The following is a 17,576-nucleotide window of genomic DNA, read 5'->3' on the forward strand; positions in this document are numbered from 1 at the left end:
GGCGTGCCGAAGGGTCTCTGGTTGTTGATGGGACAGCTGGGGGTAGGTACACCTGTGGGCTGACTTCTAGCTGCACCGTAGGGCTTTCGCAACGCGTTTCACACAGTGTTGTGCTTCATCAGGCGATATTTTGGACACCTACGTGGGGGCCTTTTAAACAGTAATACTGGGTTCCCAATAGGGTAGAGAATTAGCCAATAGGAGTACATGCATAATAAATGCAATGCACTAACGAGGCTTAAAAGGTATTGTGAATGCAAACGGTATGCATTGAACCTTATATTAATAAAAACAAATAAATTTCATCAGCAATATATTAATAATTAAATAAAAGACACTGCAAAAAGCCACCCATGTAGGTAATAACCCATAATTGATCATGTAAAGGTATTACAGGATCACACTTGAATCACAAAGATACATGCAATAAATACATAAAAACACATTGTAAATGGGGGATAGAAAGGAAGGGAAAGAGGTGAAGGGTTTAAATAGATAGAGTGAAACAGATAAATGAGAGGAGAGAAAGAAGGATAATATAAAAAGAAAAAAGAGAGGGGGCGGGAAAGGGAGAGAAGGATGAGATAAACTAGCAGGGGGAAAAAAAAGGGTGAAGAAGAGGTAGAAAGAAAACAAAAGAAAAAGAAAGAGAGGAAAAAAGAAATGAAAAAGGGAGAAAGAAAAGGGGGGGAGGGAAGGGGAGGGGGGGAAAAGGGGAGGAAGGAGTGAGAGGGGGGGGGGGGGAAGTCCCAGGGGTATAGGGATTAAGAACTAAAAATGGATCTCAATAATTTTAATAATGGATAAAAAATCTCATTAGTCTTAATGCAACAACTAATATCTGTTTATCTCAAAAAGGGTGTCAGTTCGATATAATCATTGAGACCTCCTGGGTATTTGGACTGTAGGGTAAAGATCCAAAATTGCTCACGTTTGGCAAGTTGTAGATCTCTATCTCCTGCCCTCACATTGCTTTTTATTATCTCAATACCCATATATTGTACACCCACTGTACTACAATTGTGTACTTCTTTAAAGTGAGTCAAAAGATGAGTTAGAGGTTTGGAGGTCCCTTCTAGTTTAGGGATATTAGTTATGTTACGTAAATGCTCCATAATGCGTAGTTTCAAATTTCGCTTTGTCCTGCCCACGTACTGCAGTCCGCAGCTACACTGCAGAATGTACACCACATACTGTGACAGACAATCAATAAAACTCGAAATTTTGAAAATAGTCCCTGTAACGTGGGATTTAAAGGTCTTACAGGTTAGCATTTTTGGGCAAATCTTGCACCTAGCGCATTTATGATTTCCCACGACTCCCAGTTGGTCCCTTAGATCTTTCTTGGGTTCTTTGTCTGTTCCCTTTAATAGACTAGGGGCAAGGATGGTTTTTAAAGTTTGTGCTTTTTTAAAAACAACGGGTGGTTTCGGGGCAAGGAATTTATTTAAAATTGGATCCATATGTAAAATGTGCCAATGTTTGGTCAAAATATTTTTTATGGAGTTATGGGAAGAATTAAATTGTGTCACAAAATATGGTGTCTCTTGTTTGTCTTTTTTATGGTTGACAGGGGGGGAATCGAGTGTGTGAATGTTATCGACTTCTAAGTCAGTGTTTTTACATCCTATGGTTTTGGCATGAATTTGTTTACTCTTTTTCTTTTTTAGTAGTAATGAATCCCTATTTTTATTCAGTGCTTTAAGGTAGGATTCGGATATTAATTCCTCCTGATAGCCCTTGTGTCTAAAGCGTTTAATCAGTATTTGTGACTGTTCCATATAGCTATCAACAGTTGCACAATTCCTCCTGATGCGGAGAAATCTTAAAAAAGCACAAACTTTAAAAACCATCCTTGCCCCTAGTCTATTAAAGGGAACAGACAAAGAACCCAAGAAAGATCTAAGGGACCAACTGGGAGTCGTGGGAAATCATAAATGCGCTAGGTGCAAGATTTGCCCAAAAATGCTAACCTGTAAGACCTTTAAATCCCACGTTACAGGGACTATTTTCAAAATTTCGAGTTTTATTGATTGTCTGTCACAGTATGTGGTGTACATTCTGCAGTGTAGCTGCGGACTGCAGTACGTGGGCAGGACAAAGCGAAATTTGAAACTACGCATTATGGAGCATTTACGTAACATAACTAATATCCCTAAACTAGAAGGGACCTCCAAACCTCTAACTCATCTTTTGACTCACTTTAAAGAAGTACACAATTGTAGTACAGTGGGTGTACAATATATGGGTATTGAGATAATAAAAAGCAATGTGAGGGCAGGAGATAGAGATCTACAACTTGCCAAACGTGAGCAATTTTGGATCTTTACCCTACAGTCCAAATACCCAGGAGGTCTCAATGATTATATCGAACTGACACCCTTTTTGAGATAAACAGATATTAGTTGTTGCATTAAGACTAATGAGATTTTTTATCCATTATTAAAATTATTGAGATCCATTTTTAGTTCTTAATCCCTATACCCCTGGGACTTCCCCCCCCCCCCCTCTCACTCCTTCCTCCCCTTTTCCCCCCCTCCCCTTCCCTCCCCCCCTTTTCTTTCTCCCTTTTTCATTTCTTTTTTCCTCTCTTTCTTTTTCTTTTGTTTTCTTTCTACCTCTTCTTCACCCTTTTTTTTTCCCCCTGCTAGTTTATCTCATCCTTCTCTCCCTTTCCCGCCCCCTCTCTTTTTTCTTTTTATATTATCCTTCTTTCTCTCCTCTCATTTATCTGTTTCACTCTATCTATTTAAACCCTTCACCTCTTTCCCTTCCTTTCTATCCCCCATTTACAATGTGTTTTTATGTATTTATTGCATGTATCTTTGTGATTCAAGTGTGATCCTGTAATACCTTTACATGATCAATTATGGGTTATTACCTACATGGGTGGCTTTTTGCAGTGTCTTTTATTTAATTATTAATATATTGCTGATGAAATTTATTTGTTTTTATTAATATAAGGTTCAATGCATACCGTTTGCATTCACAATACCTTTTAAGCCTCGTTAGTGCATTGCATTTATTATGCATGTACTCCTATTGGCTAATTCTCTACCCTATTGGGAACCCAGTATTACTGTTTAAAAGGCCCCCACGTAGGTGTCCAAAATATCGCCTGATGAAGCACAACACTGTGTGAAACGCGTTGCGAAAGCCCTACGGTGCAGCTAGAAGTCAGCCCACAGGTGTACCTACCCCCAGCTGTCCCATCAACAACCAGAGACCCTTCGGCACGCCGGAGTGAGTTTCTCTGGGAAACCGGCATTTGAAGTGGGCTACTATTCACGGGTCCTGCGAGAAGCTGCAACCCGGAAGTAAGAACTATATGGTGCTGAGCCAGGCAGCCCCAGCACGTGGGTCTACCTTGTAAGCCTCTGCACCATCTCTTTATGCCCAGGACACCACCAGGACTGTTTCCTCTGCACCTTAATACTGGATGTACTTACCCTTATATGTAAGTTTTTATTGTTATTACTACTAACATGTTTTAATTAAATCTAGACCCTCGGTGCGCTTTTGTGTTTTATTCCCTGCTGTTGCCCGCGTTTGGAGCCATCCTGCGACGGGACCTGTGGAGGAGGGGTGCCTTCACATCACATCAGCTGCAAGAGGGAAGAGTTGATCCACTACGAGATCCTGTTAGGAAGCAAGAGCGCGGTTTGACTTTCTTATCTATTATGCACACTTAGGTTACTCTTTGATAAAGCGCTCCTATAGCGCGAAACTCGTTACAGATACCTTGTTTGTAGCCCGGTCTACTTATGCCTTAAATTAAAGCATTTTTTAATTTGCAAGCAGCCTCCAGCCCTTTATTTTTTCAGCAGTGCTCCACCACTTTCTTCTCAACTTGGATTCATCATATCGGAAGGAGGCACGCTATACCTGTCCAGGAAGGATTCGTGAGTTACTTATTTCTGTGATTGCAGTTCTATCATTTATGGCTTTATTATGTCTCATGCCTCTGGGTTGAGGGGTGCAGTCCCATAAGTGGGTGTGGGGTGTGCTCTCTTCAGTGAGTGTACATTTCACACATCCACTGTGGTGCCTGCATACCACTCTTTATATTATCCTATAATATGGCTATCAAGTGAGCACTCAATGCCTATATACTGCATATGAAGTTAACTCTTTCCTGGATTCCAATGCTATATTGCACAAAACTGCAGAGACATTTGTAGCACATACAGGGATTTATTTCCCATACCTGCAGTACTGTATAGCTACTCCATATTGGACTACAGTGTGCAGTTACTACTGTCAAACTAGTCTATACTTGAACTACTGTATACTGTGACTACTGTTAAACACTTTGTAATCAGATGGCTATATCTGCTCTCTCAGGAAAGAAAAAATTGTGCCATACTTACCTGTATCATACAGTACTGTACTTGGTGTGCCTGTACTTACCATAATACAGTACAGTACTATACCATACTACCTTCCTGATGCTTGCCCATTATGCGCGATCACAATGGGCAAAACAGTCGCAATATGGTCAATATATTTATTGCATCGTTCCACGGTGTGTACATCGTTCCAAAAACTCATTATGCCTTGCGCCAACTCATCCTTTTTGGAGGGTTCCACGACTTTTTGGATATGGTCCTTCAGCTAATGCCAGACCATATCGATAGGATTGAAGTCTGGCGATCTGTCATTGGATGGAGGGGAAAAAAAAGGACAATTAGTTAAAGAGATACAGTACACAGTAAAAACAGTGGGAAAAAATGAGACACGGTTACCGCACTTGCTACGCTGGCGTCTTCACCCAGTTGATACCGTGCTCAAGAATATGCGCTGTTGACGCGGTGTGCTTCGGATCGTTGTCCTGGTAGAAACGGTGACCATCTGGGAACTCACATGTAATGTATTCCACAATCTCAGGCACAATTTGCTTTTGGAAAATAGCTTTATTCATGATTCCTATAACAAGAAAAGAAAAGTGCTCCAAAAACGGCACACTAGTACAGTACAGTGCGTAAGGCAAAAGCGTGTGACATATTTTACCTTCAAAGATGACAATGCATCCTGGTCCACGCCTTGAGATGGCACCCCACACATGCATCTTCTCTGGGTGTTTTGGACGCAGCTTCATAGATATGCAGGAGGAGAGAAAAGGAGAGAGTCCCTATTATGTGGCACTAAAGAGAATACACCCTAATTAAAACTTAAATTTTATTATAAACTGATTAAAATAAACTGTTTGGAAAAAAACACATACATAGAACAAACAAGAAATAATTAAAAGACGGGGAGGTGTGGTAGGGTGTTTAATGGGGATGTTTTATATATATTCCCTCTTAATTAAACCTTAGTAAACCCTAAACCTGGGTGGTCTCTGACAATGTATCTCAAAACATCTTGTAACAGTGGGGTATGTGCAGTAAGATGCAGGCCTGTCTGTTATGTATAGAGCAAGGTTGCACTTAATGATGGCTGAAATGAAGCAGCAATAGGCACCTTAGATACTACAGAACTGCATATAATCTGTCCATAGCAACATAGAAATGCCAGATGTGAGGCAACCCCTTCTAGCAATTGGGTATAGGCAGCTAGATGCAGGCCTGTCTATTGGATGCTAAGCAGAGCTGTGCTTAGCAATGACCGAAAATGAAACAACCATAGGTATCTCAGACATTATAAAGCTGTACACAAACTGTCCATATAAATTGTAGAGATATAAGAGACTAACCCTAGGGTCTGAGTGCTTTTGCTGCCCACGGACGCAGTCTACGAAGCACTCAGACAAAGTATAGCCCACACCTCACCGATGAGGCGACGTCACGTGACGGTGACGTCAGACGTACCCTACATACGTTTCACAGTAACTGGCTTCATCGGGTGCGGGTTTCAAGTGACTTTGTTGGGTTTTTATTGGTTTGCGTTGCCGTAGCAACGGATTGTAGCTTTCTTCTGATTGGTCACTATTCACAGCCAATCATGGTGCTTGTGTTGATGACGCACCCCCCCCAAAGTGAAGGGAGTTGTAGGAACATAAGTATTCCTTTCAATTGGCTGAAAATGCCACCCTATAGTAGGCTTACAAGTTAGTAATGCTCCCTCTGGAGTGAGGTGTGGAGCGAAGGACTTCCAAACAAGAGATTCTGAACTCATTTGTATGTACAGAAGATGGATAAATAAATTAATAAAGTGGACGCACCTTTCATGTGTCATTTATTATCTGCACTGAATGTTACTTAGTACATGTCCCTACTGGGAAAATTTATCAGTATTAGGTAATATGTACATGCTTTGGAGTGTTATACAGATGTTGGCCCAGTTAATTCTGCTGCATTCATTTGCTTGCAGATTCCCCTGTCTTCATAGATATGCAACCTTTTTTGTAGAATGCCAAGGTGGCAAATCTCTCCAGCGATACAGTAGACTCGTCAGTGAAAATGCAATCCTGGAAAGTTTATTTAGTGTCGATCCATGCCTGGGCCTGGACCACTCTCTTGATCTTGTTAACGTCCCTTATCATAGGGTACGCTCTGTAATGACAAGGAATAATTTTATAGGTACAGTACAGTTTCTTAAACAACACTTTAACCTCCTGTACTATCCAGTACTTATCGCACACGTCCATTTTTCCATCCAATTCTGCGTCTCATCTTCTTTATGCTGGTCTCGGATTCAGTGAGATTGTGATTTTGCAACAGAGTGTCTTTGACCCACAAAGCACTTTTCTCATCATTCTCTTCACTTATTAAAAAAGTATTGTATATGGTCTGAAAACAACAGCATACTGTTTCAGGTTTTCTATGAAGCTCTCAGTTACAGTATTCTATCCTTATCAATAACAATGGCCACTAAAATGTAGACTCCGGTACGTGGTTTTTTAAATCCGATTCAGCAATATGCAGGCATTGTTACACAAAGCGATATTATCCATCAAAATCCTTCCATTTGCAGTTTCCGCATGAGATGACAAACTTTTCTTTTCTGAGGAAAAACAAAAGTACAAGTTTTACTGTAATGGTCAGTCAGTCCCCTAAACAAGTTCCCACAGTCAGTCCCACCAATAATTTTCTCGGGGCGCGTCTCCTCTTCACATGCGCATGCGCTTACTGTCGATGTGATGACACGCATATGCGTTTCAAGAAGGTTCCAATGCGCATGCGCCTAGCTTTCCACAAATTGTTCAGTATCTACTGTAGAAGCTGCTCAGCCAATGATATTGCTTACAGGAGATATTGCTTACAGGAGAATCGCTTGACTGTGCATTGAATTGATATTTCAAAACAGAATAAAATACGGCAACATTACTCACCATAGACTTTGCCAATCAGCTGGCGCTGAGCCACTGCCAGTCCCGTATTCTTCATTATACACGTAGTTGACAGGTGACAGCGGGACTACTACACCTGTAGTCAGCTGATGAGGCTGGAAATCGCTTAGGTACATGCAAGCTTGCGCGAAATCCGGCTCAGGCTGCAGGTATCCGGGCGGGGACAGACAGCAAGGGTTGCCGGTCACCAGGTTTTCACCGACGTTGCTTGTCTGCGACTGACGTTTTTTAATTGGTTTTAACATGACCTTTCGCCTTTTGAAGTCTCCATGATCAAAGATAAAGGAAAAATCTGGTGCTACGCACCTATATCCTCCTTTAACACCATGTGCGGGATCAATACGAAAAAAACACGGATCGACACATAACTTTTTCCTTTTTGCACGCTTCCACACATGAGCATCTGGTGAAAATTTCTAAAAGTCATAGTTTTCGATAAAATACTGATAAATTTGACCAACTGTTGCCATCTTATCATCTGTTGCATTGATCGCGGCCCATATTAAATAAGCGTACGTTATGTCGGGTTTTTGGAACAGGGACTGCAGTTGTGCACTCATCTCGGAACTTTCAGGACATTAGAACACCAGACACTGCGCATTTAGTTTATAATATGAAAAGCCTAAATTTATACATTATTGTAACTTCTTCAGTACCAAGGCCAAATTACAATGGACCACTGTGGTATTCTTTTAAACACCTACAAGTCGACACATTACTGAAGCGCATGCGCATTACAATTCATGAATATCTGCCATCTGGCGGATACGCAAAGAATTGCAAGCAGTTAAATCCGAACCATTATCAATAAACACATCAATAAACACATCAACTGCGGGTGACGCCGGCATGAATGCAACATAAATGCGGTATGAATGCGGCATGAACGTGGTGAAGTGCGGTGAAGAGCGTGGCATTCGGACAAAATCCCCGAAATTTTTTGGAGATGTTGGAGGATAAACGGGGCCGCGACTGTACGTTACACACGCAGGAATGTGATGACAAGAATGTGATTGAAACCAGAAAGACACCCATTCAAAGGAATGGTGTGGGAGAGGTGTACTGTAGATAAGAAGTTGAAATACTGCAGTGCAGTAAATTATCCTGTGTGGGTGCGGGGACGAGTGAGGGGAGAGCGCTGTATACGCCGAAATGTGATACTGTTACAGTACACGCCTATGCATTTCAACAATGTTCAAATGAGACATACAGCACTGCACATGCATGTATAAATATGCAAATTTACAATTACTGCGTGCGCACACGCAGACTGTGTACTGACGTAGGTTGAACTGCTATAGTATTAGACTTCCAAGACAACAGCTCGCGAACTCCCCCCTGAGGTTTTAGACGGTATTGCAGTATTGCAGACAGCGCTAATAATATGCTAATATTACGAGCGCTAAAATACTGGAACATATTCCGGATAAAAAAATATATACTGCATCTGTCCGCAGTTATCAGAGTTGCGCCGCTACGGCCGCATTAGGATAAAGGTGGCCGCAGCTGTAAGAGTATGTGTGTGTGTGTGTGTACACTGGCGACACACTTTATTCGAGCTTGGCTAGTCCCACGAATTCGGGTATACCCGGGTGTATTGAGGTTTGTGACTGTTTTCTGCCCGAGTGCATTGAGTTATTTTCCAAGCAGGGATTGAAGCATTTTATTCCCGCTGGCTGCAATACTGCACAGTATATATATATAAACTGCATTACAATTCATGAATTTATGCCATCTGGTAGACACGCGAAGCATTGCAGCCTATTAAATCCTAATCATTATCATTTAACAGATCAGCCACCCGTCAGCCAGGCATGAACCCAGGCTGGGAAGGCAAATGCAACGGGGCTTGTCAGAGGTGAGGAGCGGCGCATTCCAGGTATCTGCCAGGTACATACCGGGTATTTGCTCGAATAAAGTGTGTCGGTGCAGTATGTGAATTCGATTTTGAAATTCTGGGGAACCCCAACTCTCGACTGCCCGCCCCCATCTCTCTCCACCTACGCCCCCTCTCTCCCTCACACACAAACTCTCCCACATACACACACACACAAGCACACACACAAACTCCCACTTACACACACACATTCTCTCCCACTTACAAACACACACACACACACACTTTCCCACTTACACACACACACACTCCCACTTACAAACACTCTCCCACTTACACACGCACACACTCACTTACATACACACGCACGCATGCACGCACGCTCACTTTCCTACTTACACACACACACACGCCCACTTACACACAAACACACTCTCCCACTTACACACATACGGCGGGTCTATCCGGGGACAGCACGTGGGGTGTGCGAGGGGTTTGTGCACCTACTCCCACTTCCAGGCCAGCGCTCACGCGCACCCCTCCTCTCCTACAGGGTCATGATGCAGGGTGACCATTAAACGCTACATAATATTCCGTCATCATGGCAATGCAGCATCATTTGACGCTGCACAGCCATTTTGACGGGAGCGGGAGGGGAAGACAAAACTTGCTCAAGAATGCCGGGAGAACGCTGTACCACGCCGCTGATTCCGCTGCCAGAAAGAAACCCGTTAGCGGGCCAAATGCAGTCATCCATGGCGAGTGGGAGTGCATTTGACGAGCCCTGTATATATATATATATATATATATATATATATATATATATATATACATATATATATATATATATATATATATATATATATATATATATATATATATATATATATATATATATGTTAAGAGAAAGAGCGGACCCCACATCCACAAGATATATACAGGTTACTAAATACCGACTTCAATAAATGCTTAATAGCAAGTCATTGGTGCGACATGGGCCAGTTTTATGATATGAGAAAAGAGGAAAGGGCCCCAAATAATCGCACTCTAGTATACCAAGTAAATATACAAATACAAATTTTATTAATTTAACTGTCACAGAACAAAGAATATAAAAGAAAGCATGAAATAATTAAAATCAGGCATGGATCCCCTGTACGTAAAATATGACTATCATCCTCTAACAATAAAATCAACATAGACATTATGTCTCAAAAAATAAAACAGTGTATACCCTTGAGTATGTCAAACAAGGGGAGGCTAAGGGCTGCAGAAAATGGGCTATAATAAGGGGAGAACTGCTCTAACCAAGTAAACAGATCATGATATTAATGCTCAATCCAAGGGAATCATATATAATATTCCCTGGAAAATAGGGTACAAGTGTACAATAATTAGAGCAAAGAATAAAAACTTGGAAAGGCACACTCCAAAGCTGTATACCCTTAATCACATTTCACCTAAATATCAAACACATAGAGTCAAAGAGGAAGCAAAGAGCAATTGCTCAAAACATAATTACGTGTCCCTAAGGGGGGACAAACCAGGGGATCCTGGTTAGAGCAGTTCTCCCCTTATTATAGCCCATTTTCTGCAGCACTTAGCCTCCCTTTGTTTGACATACTCAAGGGTATACACTGTTATTTTTTTTGAGACATCATGTCTATGTTGATTTGATTGTTAGAGGATGATAGTCATATTTTATGTACAGGGGTTCCATGCTTGATCTTAATTATTTCATGCTTTCTTTTATATTCTTTGTTCTGTGACAGTGTATTTGTATATTTACTTGGTATACTAGAGTGCGATTATTTGGGGCCCTTTCCTCTTTTCTCATATCATATATATATATATATATATTACATTATATATTTAATAAACTATATGTAGAAAACACCATTGGTGGTTATTTATTATAGGTATACCTATATAGCACCGGTCTAACCCTCTTACTGCCATATTAACTCTACCCATGCCATCCGGACCCTTCCTAATCCATCCAACTCATATTAGATCTCCACATTGTACAGCCCCAGTCCCACACAAACATCTCTCCATAACTACATAACCTCTAACTGTATCTCTTTGGCAGTTACACTACATGTAACCATGGGACCATCTATACGTCTTAAACGATATGTTCCATATGGGGTAAAGCTGCACAAATTAGGGGACTTCCAGAAAAATGGCAGAGAACCGCCATCCAGCAGCAGTAGAGGAACCGCAGTGGGACCTATTTTTATGAGTAAAATGTTGGAGGGTTTGTAAGAATGAAACAACACAGTAATGTTTCACGAACCAGGAATCAGAGACTTGCACATGGCGTTGTCCCTGGGAGTTTCAGCTCCCGTATAGAGAGACGGAGGGTCGGAGCAGGACGCAGTGATCCTATTATCTGAGGATCTCTTCATTTACAGCATGGGGCGGCGGCGATGCCAAGGAAAAACACATCTACTTGTTTAATTGAAGAAGAAATAAATCTGTAAGGGAAGTAGAGTTGAATTTCCAGGTGGGAGGGGTTTGGGGTGAGAAGAGCACAGATGCCCCAAGCCTTGGCTCTAAAATTGGATGCCCATGTTAATATACACCAGTAATATATGTTTATCACCTATTCTACTGTAGGTTGGCTAGTCTTCCCCTATTTATCCATATAGCGGTCATTATATATGTAAGCAAGATAGGTTTAACATCAGCCTGGTGTAGGTGGGAAATATCAGTGATCATTTTTTTATTTGAAGGAAGCAAAGTCTCAGACATTAGTGAATAGGATGTGAGTAACTAATTATATATTAATTACTCTGTTGCATGCCGTTAAATCTAATCAAAAATATAGTGTTAGTACTGTATGTGTGTCATGCGGTGCCCATCACAAACTAGATGAGACCCTCGGTACTGAGGTGGGAGTAGGGATAACACCACTGACAGGCACGGGGGTCTGGTCTGGAGTGCGGATAGTTGATCTCGCTGGGTCAGGAGTGGAGAGGGTAGAGTCGTCGTAATACTTGGCAGAGATGTGGGTATGAGAAGTCCGGAACGTATGAGGTACTAGTCGCTGAGGTCGGTGCAGGAGAAGGTAGAATGGTCGAGGTCTGAGAGCCGAGTTCAGGGTAGGAGAGTTGCGGAGAGTCGAGGATAGCCAAGGTCGGAGTTCCAGAGAGGCGGTTGCCCAAAGGTAAGCCAAGGTCGGTACACGGGAGATCAAACAAGACAATGCAGGATACTAGGAGACAGGAGAGGTAAGCACAGGAACAGGAAGCTTATGCTCAGCCGATGTGCCTATGGCACCACTGAGCCTAAATAGGGGAAGTAGCCCAATCTAAGGAAGAGGCTGAACCTGGGAGTGCCAGTGTGGAGCCTGCCATAGGCAAGGGTAAGGAAACCAGGTGGGAGTGATTGGGCAATCAGGCTCTGTTGCCACGGAGCTCGGGTGCATTGCGCGCGCGTCAAGCGTGTGTGCCACGCACAGAAGATACGTACCGCGATCCGGGGCGGGGACTCCTGCTGTGGCCTTTGCCTGCCTGCATGCACCCGCATGAGGGCGCTGTCTGGCATGAGGACGGGCCATGCGCAAGTGTGAAGGGGGCGGGAGCACGCATGAGGGCATGTGAGTGCGGGGACTCGGCGGCAGCCGCCGGAGCAGGTAGGAGAGTCATGCTCCTGCGTGTGGCAGCGTGCGGCACCTGGCTCCTAACAGTACCCCCCTTCAGGAGTGACCTCCAGGCGACTCAGTTAAGGCTTGAGAGGGAACTTCTGATGGAAACTTTTGAGGAGATCAGGAGCATGGATATGATGGTGAGGTATCCAGGATCGTTCCTCAGGTCCGTTTCCCCTCCAGTGAACCAGGTATTGTAGAGTCCTCCTAGAAATTCTTGAGTTAAGAATGGTCTGGATCTCATACTCTTGTTGACCCTGTATGAGCCAGGGGATGGAGGAGAAGTAGAAGGATCTGGGAAACGAGTACTCCGGAATGCTGGTTTAAAGAGTGATACGTGGAAGACGGAAGGAATCTGCATAGTGGGTGGAAGTTGTAGGCGGAAAGCCACCGGGTTGATCTTTACCAGAATGCGATAAGGCCCCAGGTATCTAGGTGCTAAATTGAGAGTGGGTACTTTGAGTCGAATGTTTTTTGATGAAAGCCATACCCTGTCTCCTGGAGTTGGAGACGAAATGGTAGAACTGCAACAGCAGATTCGCCTCGAAGAGGGGCAGACAATACTAGGCACAGACAGTTGAAACTGCGGGACCACCCTACGCGTTTCGAAAGGCAACACTTTCTTCGTCAGGGGTATATGGGAGATAGCTGTAGTGAGTCCGTTTTATATTAATCCTTAATTAGGTGATGATGTACACATGTTAAAGAGTCCCGGACATGCGCAGCTCCACCATAGGTAGGGCTGTGATGGCGAATCTGCTCCCAGCAAATTAGAAATACAAAATAAAAAATAAATAAGTGAAAACAGGCACTTGAAGATATATAAGACATAAACATTAACACACATGGACATATCATTTAGCTATAGTGAACAAGCAACTAGGCTCTAACCAGAAATAAAACATACAAATAACTGTAAAACATACAAAGAATGTATATCTACAAAGATATATATATATATAATTATATATGCAAATATAGCAGTATGCTCATCTGCATGTCTTAGGCAGGTCTGCAACCCCGCCTTTCCCCATTATCACCCAGCATACAGCACTTCCACTGCAGCAAGGGATTCTGGGAAATGACATGCAAATGAGCACACAGTGTCACTTTTTGCCTCAATAACCATTTTTAACATGGTTCCCTATAGGTTTATAATTATATATAAACAATAAATGTATTGAATAATAAATGTGATGGTGCTTCATTATCGTGCATAGTGTTAATATTTAATAAAAACAAACCCCGTTGAATATATAAAGAGATGTATCACTAGAATAATACAAATATATATATATTCCCTGATGTGATGGTGTTGGTGATTTGTGCATAGACCCCTTGCTTCAAACATAGTTTAATGAAGACACCATTATGGACCGTCCTTTTTGGGACTGACCCATAGACTGGCCAAGGAAACCGGCTGATCCGTGCAAACTTAAATCCACCCAAAACTGGCACCCATCTCTCTTTATATGTTTGCTTTTCTATTTTTTATTTATGGGGTTAACCCTGTAAATCGGGGTACTGGAAATGCATGTGTATATAAGCCATGCCTTGCAGTGTTCCTCTCTGCTCAGAGTCAGTGAGATGCCGGCTCCTGCGCAAGGATTAGGAGGGATGTTGACTTTGAGGCTAAATGACTCCTTTCTCTCCAGTGTTTTTTTTCCATCTTTACTGGCCTATGTAATTTTTTTGACATTTATATAGTGTGTCTCTTAAGACTATAGTCATTCTTTATCCTATGATTATCCACCCGATTGAGGTCTATTTTATAGGTCACAACTTTGAATTTTTGGTAAACAAAATAAGTGGACAAATTTAAATCATTTACCTGGTGTGAGGAATGTAATTACTTGTTCATCAATAAACAGCTGAGCAAGATGTACATTAATTTAGAGATGCTGTTGGATTATTAAAGTTTGTGTAGTTTCCCCTTCATCAGATATGACAATATACTGTATACTGTATACAGTCAACAAACATTACTTTATCCTTCCTATCTGATTTTGGTACAATATGTATATAATATATTCTTAATATCCCAATAAATGGAATACAGCCATTACTTTCTGATAAATTATAGTGAAATATAAGACACTCCTGTTTGGGACAAGGTTTTATCCCCCACACAGTAACTTCTCATAATGTAGACACGGATACAGGATTCCTTTTACATCTGGGTACATTCCCAAGGATACTTGGCCTGAATGTAGCAGGAGATACAGAAAAGTATTTAAGATGAGAAAATATAAACACAGAAAATAGTTAAAATAAAGTACTAAAGAGTTTCTCAGATGCGAGATCCCCCAAGATAAAATGTAAGAAATGTTTCCTCTTTCTCATGAGACTGACCAGAAATGAGTAACTTTAATTAGTTCCCCAGAAAGGTGACAGGTGGCAGTAGTGAGGTATATAAGGCAGAGCTGTGTGTGTGAGAGAGAGAGACTGTGCATCATATACTGAGTCACACAGCATGTGATCACATACAGGTTAGAGATGCACATATGGCTGGGTCTAAATTCTAAGAAAGCGCTTGTAGAGACTATAGCAGCAAACATCACATCCTCAACCAGCACAGGAACAGCTACCTCCCCAGCACAGGATGCTCTCTGGTGAGTAATGATACGCAGTACTGATGTATATCTGTGAACATCTACAGCACTAAAATATTATCACACATGATTTGCACAGATTAGCAGCTATTCACTTCTTCAAATATAACTCAGGTATCATTTATTGTTTCTGCTTCTTATTCATCATGCTGTGAGCTGCTTTTTTATTCTCTGTTATTTGAACTAACTGCTCTCTTCTCCAGCATTGGTTCATTGTGTTACTGTGTATCCTCTCAGCATCTTTAATAATGTGTTACTGTGTATCCTCTCAGCACCTGTAATATTGTGTTACTGTGTATCCTCTCAGCACCTGTAATATTGTGTTATCATTTATCCTCTCACCACTTTTAATATTGTGATACTGTGTATCCTCTCAGCATCTGTAATATTGTTTTGCTGTGTATCTTCTCAGCATCTTTAATATTGTGTTACTGTGTATCCTCTCAGCACCTGTAATATTGTGTTACTGTGTATCCTCTCAGCACCTGTAATATTGTGTTACTGTGTATCCTCTCAGCACCTGTAATATTGTGTTACTGTATATCCTCTCAGCACCTGTAATATTGTGTTACTGTGTGTACTCTCAGCATCTGTAATATTGTTACTGTGTTTCCTCTCAGAATCTTTAATATTGTGTTACTGTGTATCCTCTCAACAACTTTAATATTGCGTTACTGTGTATCCTCTCAGCACCTTTAATTTTCCATTACTGTGTATCATCTCAGCATCTTTAATATTGTGTTACTGTGCATCCTCTCTTTAATATTGTGTCTTGTTGGGTTTTCCAATACAGATGACTACATGGTGAACATAAGACTGGAAAACCAAACAATATTACATGAATTCTTCCTTCTTGGATTCTCTGATTTCCCAAAGATTCGGTACATATTATTCCTGCTATTTTCCTCCATCTATCTAATGACTTTGACCGGAAACCTTCCCATTCTTGTTCTTATCCACAATGACATCCGTCTTCACACCCCAATGTACTTCTTCCTTGGTAATCTGGCGTGTTTGGACGCCGGCTCTTCCTCTGTCACTGTCCCTCGGATGCTCGCTGACTTGCTCACTGAAAATAAAACAATTTCCCTAACGGCTTGTAGAGCTCAGGTATTTTTCATCTTTATTTTTGCCACTTCTGAGATCTTCCTGCTGGCAGTGATGTCCTACGATAGATACGTTGCCATCTGCCACCCTCTGCATTACAGTCACGTCATGTCTTGGGAAGTCTGTGCCCAACTGGCATCAGTGGTGTGGGCTCTTGGATTTTCCCACTCATTGATACAGACACTTTGTACACACAGGTTGACCTTTTGTGGCCCAAACATCATCCAAAGCTTCTTCTGTGAACTGCCTCTGCTGTTACAGCTCTCGTGCACTGACACCTTCATAAACATCCTGGTAATATTTCTTGCAGCGTTCATTTTAGGCTTATTAGCCTTAGGGTTCACTTTTATCCCATACATACAAATATTTCGCACAATCCTGGGGATTCCGACCAAGGAAGGGAAACACAAAGCTTTCTCCACCTGCGCGTCTCACCTGTCTGTGGTCTTTATCTTTTATGGGACTATTTCTTTCACCTATTTACGTCCCGCACCAAGTCACCCTTGTATAGGTGACAGTCTGGTGTCTGTTATTTATACAGTTATTAATCCTTTATTAAATCCATTTATTTACAGTCTGAGAAACAAGGAGCTCAAAGGAGCACTTAGAAATACTCTGCACAAACACTTTCACATAGGAACAGACATTAGGCTGAGTTTATAGATGAGTTCTGGATTCACATAAAGGTGAGAAAGGTATGTGAGGGATCTGTAGGTGCTATATACTGTGCTAGTGTTAAACATAAGGATTGAATAATTCCTGAGGTTTCTTGTTGGGCAGAATATCTCCTTTTTATATATCTAATACTGAAATAATACATGTACAATTTGGGAATAAAAGGCTTTGGATAAAGCAGGTGTGTATGTGGTTACTCAGGTCAGAAAGTAAAATAAAGAAAATACTAATAAGGTGAAAATATCTCCCAAAGGTGCCTGCCCCTAAGTAAGTGGGGCCACACACAAGGAATCAGTGACAGAAATATAAAAGGCATCTCTCAATCAGCTCGACTCAATGTTTGTTGATTCCTGACAAGGAATAAATTCAGCAACTGATGTTCCGAAGAAATCCCAGCATTTT

The 17,576-nt window shown here is 41.6% G+C and overlaps 1 protein-coding gene across 1 annotated transcript; it reads left to right on the forward strand.

The window, feature by feature from the left end:
- Nucleotides 1–16,202: 16,202 nt before the first annotated feature.
- Nucleotides 16,203–17,289, forward strand: LOC142462851 (olfactory receptor 1G1-like). The gene has a single exon (XM_075565066.1). The coding sequence runs from the start codon at nucleotides 16,311–16,313 to the stop codon at nucleotides 17,160–17,162; it is 852 nt and encodes a 283-aa protein (XP_075421181.1). The 5' UTR covers nucleotides 16,203–16,310; the 3' UTR covers nucleotides 17,163–17,289.
- Nucleotides 17,290–17,576: the final 287 nt, after the last annotated feature.

The sequence above is a fragment of the Ascaphus truei genome, chromosome 11 (genome assembly GCF_040206685.1).
Source record: "Ascaphus truei isolate aAscTru1 chromosome 11, aAscTru1.hap1, whole genome shotgun sequence".
NCBI classification, from domain to species: Eukaryota; Metazoa; Chordata; class Amphibia; order Anura; family Ascaphidae; genus Ascaphus; species Ascaphus truei.